This window comes from Hipposideros armiger, unplaced genomic scaffold (assembly GCF_001890085.2).
Source record: "Hipposideros armiger isolate ML-2016 unplaced genomic scaffold, ASM189008v1 scaffold_35, whole genome shotgun sequence".
Classification (NCBI taxonomy): Eukaryota; Metazoa; Chordata; class Mammalia; order Chiroptera; family Hipposideridae; genus Hipposideros; species Hipposideros armiger.
Window position 1 is genome coordinate 5,936,137 of NW_017731385.1, and position 7,345 is coordinate 5,943,481.

At 41.1% G+C, this 7,345-nt stretch overlaps 1 protein-coding gene across 1 annotated transcript in view; it reads right to left on the reverse strand.

Annotated features, from left to right (window-relative positions):
- TARS3 (threonyl-tRNA synthetase 3) overlaps positions 1-7,345 on the reverse strand; it is a 48,510-nt gene that overhangs the window by 29,927 nt on the left and 11,238 nt on the right. Inside the window, exons 2-5 of the mRNA XM_019637852.1 lie at positions 5,661-5,729; positions 4,765-4,961; positions 2,792-2,915; positions 493-566 (exon numbers count right to left, since the gene is read on the reverse strand). Of these exons, the coding sequence (XP_019493397.1) occupies positions 493-566; positions 2,792-2,915; positions 4,765-4,961; positions 5,661-5,729 (464 nt within the window). The remainder of the gene's footprint in view (positions 1-492; positions 567-2,791; positions 2,916-4,764; positions 4,962-5,660; positions 5,730-7,345) is intronic.

A 7,345-nucleotide genomic window follows, 5' to 3' on the forward strand; every position in this document is an offset into this window, starting at 1 on the left:
AACAAGTTCAGAAAGTTGATTTGGTTTTGAATTCCCAAGGAATCAATGGTTTATGGATAAAGTAAAACTAACCGAAGTCACCAAACATATACAGGTGCCAAAGGAAAAAGACAATCGAGTCCTCTGGCAGCACTTTATTTCCCTTAGTTAACTATAATCTATTTAAGGGAACAAGTTACAACTAGAAAGCTGTTTGATGAAATAGATCGGAGCAGAGAGCTGGCCGATGGAGCAGACCCTGTGCCAGTCTGACCCACAGCATCAGGAAACAGACCCAGAGGCTCATCCTTGGGGCAGACCCCGCCCTTTGGGTGGTGCTGGGATGGCAGGCTGCCTGACAGCATCAGCGGAAGTCTCTTCAGCACACGGTCCACACCCTGGTGCTTACTGAGCGAACATTGTTAGGTGCTGAGGATACAATGAAAGAAACAGCCTCATGCAGTGGGCAATAAGCCGGTGAGTGCACCATCCCAAGATGAGAAGAGGACTTACTTATGCCGGGATGAGCAGGACATGAAATACAAAGTAACAGCGCTGCTTCCGCTCCCCCGGAGAGTCAGGAAGGTCTGCATGGTTAAGACGCAGGGGAAGGAACAGAGTCACCTGAGCCAGGCTGGAGAGGTAAGAAGGGGCCAGCGACCTGTGCAGGCCCTGAGGAAGAATTTGGCTTTTCTTCTAAATGCCATGGGACCCATTGGAGAGTTTTTAGCAGAAAAGAAATGACTGAATTTCCATTTTAAAACTTGATAGCAGTGTGGACTAGATTTCAGGGGAAGGAGAGAGCAGGCAGGCAGTGTCTTGGGTAGTGGCAGTGGAGATGGACAGAAGTGGACAGATTCCGGATACATTATGAAAGTCAATGACTTATCAATCAATGAGACTGGAGTTGAGGGGAAAGTATAATAACTACATACAACCTCCAAGATGCTGGGGTGAGCAACTGGGTATATGGTACACTGAGATGGGGAGACAGGGGAGAAGGGAGTTGGGGGTTAGAGAATTTCACTGTGGACATACTGAACTGAAGATGCTTGTACAGTATCTGGATGGAGATATCACATGGGCAGCAGCAGATGCAAGACGGAGGCAAGTTTTGCTACAGAGAGAAGAGCTGCGAGTTGCCAGTTTATAGACGGACATGATAGCTTAGGATGGGAGTATAAAGACAGAAGGAGGCCAAGACTGAGCACTGAGCAATTCTTAACATTTGGAGGCAGACAAAGATGAAAAGGCCAGCAAGGAAGATTGAGAAAGAATGACCAGAGGTGAGGATAAAGCCAAGAAGGCTTTGGTGCTACAGAGAACCTTAAAAGGGGAGTGGTTAACTGTTATACAGCTGAAGAATTCACAGGCTGGGGGGAGTAGCTGTTGAAAACAGGTGCCACCTGACTCATGCTGTGACACCCCAGGAGAGGCCACTGAACATAGGAGCACATCGCAGAACTAGCAGCTTCGTTCTTATGTAAGTTTGCTTCCAAGATTTTGGAAGCATGATCTAACCTTTCTGAGCCCTGGCTGCTTCGTCTGTACAACAGGGATTGAGACAGTGCCTGTGTGGCCGGGTACCTGGGACTGGAGGACACGATGCGCATGAGGGACGCGGCCGGTACCTGGCACACAGCAGCACTCCCTAAATGTGTATCACCACTCTCATTTCCATCGACCACCACACATATTATGGGGGCTGACCATGAGATGCCAGGTACCCTGTCAGTATCAGGGCTACCAGCGGCGTGCTGCTTTGGCATGTTACAGATTCCCCGTAATAATAAGTGTGGGGTTTTCCATGATGTCATTAAATGCAAGGAGGAGAGAACCCCAAAGACCCCCACACTGCCCCTGCAAAGAGGCCCCACCCCTACCACCCACCACCTGCCAGACTGGGAGAGTTCAGTGATGCCCGCAGGTAAACTGAGAGCCCGCCAGCACGAGAAGGTGCCTGGCTGGCTGATGCCCACAGGAGAGGGTTAGCACTGACCGCCAGGCCTGTCTCAGCTCTTTCTCCAGAGGCTGACCCAACCGACCGGAAAGCACACAGCTGTCTGTTTCCTGTTGACTACCTCCCCCCACTAGGTGTAAACGCTCTCAAGTGGGGGCCCCACAGGTTCCAGGACATATATCCAGCGCCTTGGATACTGGTCAGCTGACTGAGGGAATAAACAACATTTTACAACAGCTGGAATGAAGGTAGGTAACAGCCATCAGCGACTAGTGACAAAAACGAAATAACACATGCAAGCTACTTCTTTCTTTTAAAAATGGTTTACTGAATCACTTTTAAAATAGTTTTACTAGTATTATATTATTTAGCTGTTTAATGGTTATATTTTGCATATTTTAAAAAGAAAGGAATTATAATATGGTTCTTATAGCATGGATTAATAAATCAAGAAATTTAGCATAAGCATCACAATGAATGCAAACTAAGCTAATCATAGGTTAGGTTTTATGCAGATAATGGACCGCTTGAAGGGAGACTCCAAAGTTAAGGTGACAATGTGTATCAGAGACCTACATGCAAATGTGGTATCTATTTTATAGACTAGTACATTAATAAGTATTTAAAGGACATTTGAGTTTTTATATTTTTTCCAATTCTCCTATACCTCTTAAATTATAAGGTTGGTCCATTTTTAAGAGTCTATTGAATATTTATTAAACATCAATATAGAGATTTTGAATCTTAGGAGATTACAAAAGTCGTCGTTCTTGACTTCAACATGTGACTTCACACATAATGGCGTTTACAACATAAATAGCCAAGTGCGGTTGTCGGTCGTGAAATACTTACAGCTTGAGCTTCTTCATTATCAAACATGAGCAGCTCCAGCTTGGAATCCCCCTCCAGTGGACGGTCCAAGTCCCACAATTCACCATTGACTTTGGCTACTACTGTGCTTTCAGCCAGTTCTTGACTAGTGAGAGAAGTCATTTGACAGTTAACCTGATCACACGCTATCACAATGATTCGTCAAAACAAAAGGTTAAAATAACTCCCAGGGTTGGTCTCTTATTTTTAAGTGAATAGAAAGTTCAAATTTGAACTAATAGGACAGATATTTTTAATTTTGTAACATTTATTTTAAGTACAAAAGTAATATTATATGTTCACTGTAAACAAAACTTGGAAAAGAGAAAGCACAAAGAATAAAATAAAGATCATATATACAGCTCACCACCCAGAGATAACTACTCATTGTAGTACGTCTTTCTAGTCTTTTTCTGTACCCACCCCTAACACACACAAACACACACACGCACGCACACACACACACACGCGCGCACACACACACATGCATACACGCACGCATCTATTTTATTTAAAACATACTTGCCAACCTAATTTTGTAGCCTGCTTTTTCACAACCACACCATCAGATAGACTTCCAAGAGTCTAGAAGTATTAGGTCACCTGTCTGTTTTGCTATCGAGGAAGAAGCTGCACAGACATCTATGCACAGTCACCTTTGTGTTATCTGTGACTTTTTTCTGGGAATAAGCCCTTGGAAGTGGAGCTGCTAGGTCAAAGGATATGAGCTTTGAAAGACTTCTGATAAATTCTACCTAAGGGTACCACTTCCACACATCCTGAAAGATTTTTTAAATCTTTGCCAATGTGAATTTGGAAATTATTGTCTTCATTTGATTTATTTGATGATTAATTTTTGTATTTACTGGCCATTTTTACTTTTATGAACTGTTCATGTCTTTCTCCTACTTTCTATTGAGGTGTTGATCTTTGTATGTGTTAAATAACATTTATTGCTTAAAAATTATTGACAAAAATAACCTGGAAAGCACAGAATATCACAAAGAAAAAAAAATCACCTTCAATCCCATCACCCAGAAATTAGTGTGTCTATTTGCTGTCTGTCCTTCTACTTTTTTTGATAAATGTATACACCAATATAAAATCTTTAATAGTATCATTCTGTGTATGTTATTTGGATAAGCTACTTTTTAAATTTAAATTAAGTCACACTTTCCCTAACAGTAGACAGACTTCTAAACCACGCTACCTAACGGTTGCAGTGGAACCGACACTTGCTTAATGAACCCACTATTGCTGGGCATTTTGGTTATTTCTTTGTGGGTTTTGTTCTTTGTTTTGTTTTGGCAATAACAAATAATGCTGCAAAGAACACTCCTAAATATACATCTTAGTATCCAATTATATTTTTCTAGAAGGAAAAATTCTACAAGTAAAACTGCTGGGCCAATGGAAATGCACTTTTAATGACTTTTGTCAGGATATACTGCCACACTTTCCTACCAGGAAAGGTGCAAGGGTACCTTTCCTCTGTGCTTTCACAATGCTAGGTACTACTAAATGGTGTCATCTTTAAACGTGACGTTTTCCTTTGCATCTGTGAGTAACCTGAGTGACACTGTGGTTAAGAGTGTACACTCTGGTGTCAGACCGACCTGAGTTTAAACACTGGACTATTTACTCAGCCATGCTAAGCTCAGGTTTCTCATCTGTAAAATAAGGATTATAGGACCTTCCCCATACACCAATTGTAAGGATTAAATACAGCATACTCATAACAAGAACTTAATAAATGTTAGATATAGTTATTATGAGGTCATGACAGATTGCTAAGGGTTCCTCAAATCCATTCTCTCCTACAGTAAGCATGACGCAGCCTTCCTTGTAGCCAGATGTGGCCACGTGTGGCCAGGTGACTAAGTCTGGAGTCAATGGGTACATTCTTAGAAAATACTTCTGATGAGACAGAATACCTTCTACAAATTATGGTTTACCTAATATCAGCAGCCACTTGATAAGGTGTTGTCTTCCAAACTTCCCCTTCCACTGTTTTCCCATCAGCCAGTCTTACTCTGATCGTATTACTTGTATTCCCCTTTTTTTCATAAACGGCAGATAACAGCTGATGCTCTTTCTTCAACATTTCAAAAAGCTTCAATCTTTCGTTTATGAAATTTGATTGATTTTTCACCTGAAAATCATTAGAATACACTAAGGTTAACATACACAGCCCATTTTTTCCCTAACTGCTCAGCTCTAAATAAGTTCCACCCCCTTCTCAGGGTCATCGCCAGTTCCAGCCTCTGTCACTCTACTTCTCACTCACTTTCAGAAGTCTCCTCTCCACTATCTCCTTCTTAGCTCTCATAGTCCAGCTCAGAGTCCACCTTCTGTCACTACTACACCCAATGGCATCTCCCTTTTAACACACATGTACACAGTTGCACAATTCAGCACTTAGAACCATCGTACTTTATTCTCTAGTTGTTCCGCCTGCTTTTGTCTGAACCCCTCAACCAGACTGATCCCTTTGAGGCCACATATTCCTCCTTTGCTCCTACCAAACGCTGATGCTTGATAAATACTCTTTGGTTGTTTTAATGATTTATATTTAAAAGAAGCATAGTAGCCAGTTCACTTAACACAAAGGGAGAGCTCTACTATCTCATCTTATACAGACTAAGGGGCACTTTATAGCTGTGTGGCTAGCTCATCTCTAAGTTAAGCCATCTTGTATCTAAGGAGTGCAAAGTTTTAAATATACTACTGTGCCCCAAGTGGTAATTTAATTAGTAATCATGTTTTAATTTTAAAACCCTGGGTAATTAACTATATAAGAATATTTTAACTACAGGTAGTAATTTCTGTTACTTCCATAGCAACAACTTACCTCACTGTTGGGCCCGCTTTCCACCTTCTTCTTTTTAATGTCCTTTTCTTGCTTTTGACTAGAAGGAGGCTGAGAAGTAAAGGTAAATTATAAATAACTCACAGCAATGACAAGAAAGAGCAGCACATCTGAAATCTGAGGAAGGAGGAGACATACCAGTGGGCAGCGACAGTCTCATATTGAAAGACTCAAAGCTGGGCCTTCTGACCACCACCCACAACTCTCAATAGGCAAGTTGTTTTCTGATGTTTGGTCTTTCCTGTCTGTGTATTTTCACACATTCTTGCTAAGAACATTTAATATATAGTATATTTAAAATATAAAAACATTTACTGTATTTTAAAGCTTTTTCCCCATAACCTTTAAACAAATAATGTTGCTGGAAAATGGTTGTGTAGCTGCCACCAGAGACGTTAAATGTATTATTTCATGAAGATGTCCCACAGTTTTCCTTGGTAAAGAAGTGAGGAACACCAGTCTGAAAAAGTCTTCAGAACTTATAAAATTTGTTATGTTACAGGAAGATAATTTTCCCTTCAATGAACTAAAATATTAAAATAGTGTTAAATAATGATGTTAAATATACAGAACTCCAGCTAGACCACCAAAACAAGCCAACAAAAAAACCAACAACCATCTATCCTAACCTGCTCAGAACCAGTCATCATTAGAGGGAACAGTTTACTATATACCGTATTTTGTCATGTACAATGTACACGTTTTTGCCCAAATTTATGAGGGAAAAATAAGGATGCACATCATACATGGGTAGCACTAATTCCATATTTATATAAATGTTTTTAATTATTTTATTTATGCTTATGAGTTAAAAGTGTAACTCTAGAAATCAATAACGATATCCATATACAAAAGAATACCCTGAAATACGATAATCGGTTTTGTTGAACTTAAGACAAACTGGCAATGACGAAAAGTTCTTGGCCTTCTATGATGTGTAAATATCATAAATTTGTTACCAATACATAAAATTTCTCATACCTTATATCTGTTCTTGTGTTTTGTAGTTATTTGTTACATAAAATTTCTTGTACCATAATGTTAAAAAATAAATGCTAAAATTCCTTTATAATACAAAAAACAAGTACATAATGTAAACAAATAAAAATTTGAATTAAAGGGCCGGCCGAGTGGCCGAGTTGGTTAAGAGCTCGCTCAAGAGTTTGAGCTCTGAGCAACAGCAGTTCGAGTCCCGGCCGGAGCTGAGCAGTCGCTGAGCTGCCAACAGGTGGCAGGATGGCTCAGCTAAAAAAAAAATTTTTTTTGAATTAAAACGGAAGATTTTTTTTTCCCCCTGAAAGTTTAGGTAAAAAAAGTGGGTGCACAGTATACACGGCAAACTGCGCAGCTGTTGGTCTTCCTGTCCAAGGAAAGAATAGTGAGCTTTAAACACTCCAGCAGGAAAATGCATTTTTTGCTACTGAAGAAAATGTGTGGAAGGCAATTTCCGGGAAGAGCTGAGCAATTGCAAAGTGAGGTCAATCTGGGGATTGCTGGAAAGGCAGTGGTCCCAAGATGTCCAGGCAATTCATTGGTTCCCCAGACCAGAGCCAGCGGGGAGCACGACAGGGCACAGCCTGCAGTGTACCCGGTGGGGCGGAGCCGAGCAGAGGGGCGGAGCCGAGCAGAGGGGCGGGGCCGAGCAGAGGGGCGGGGCCGAGCAGAGG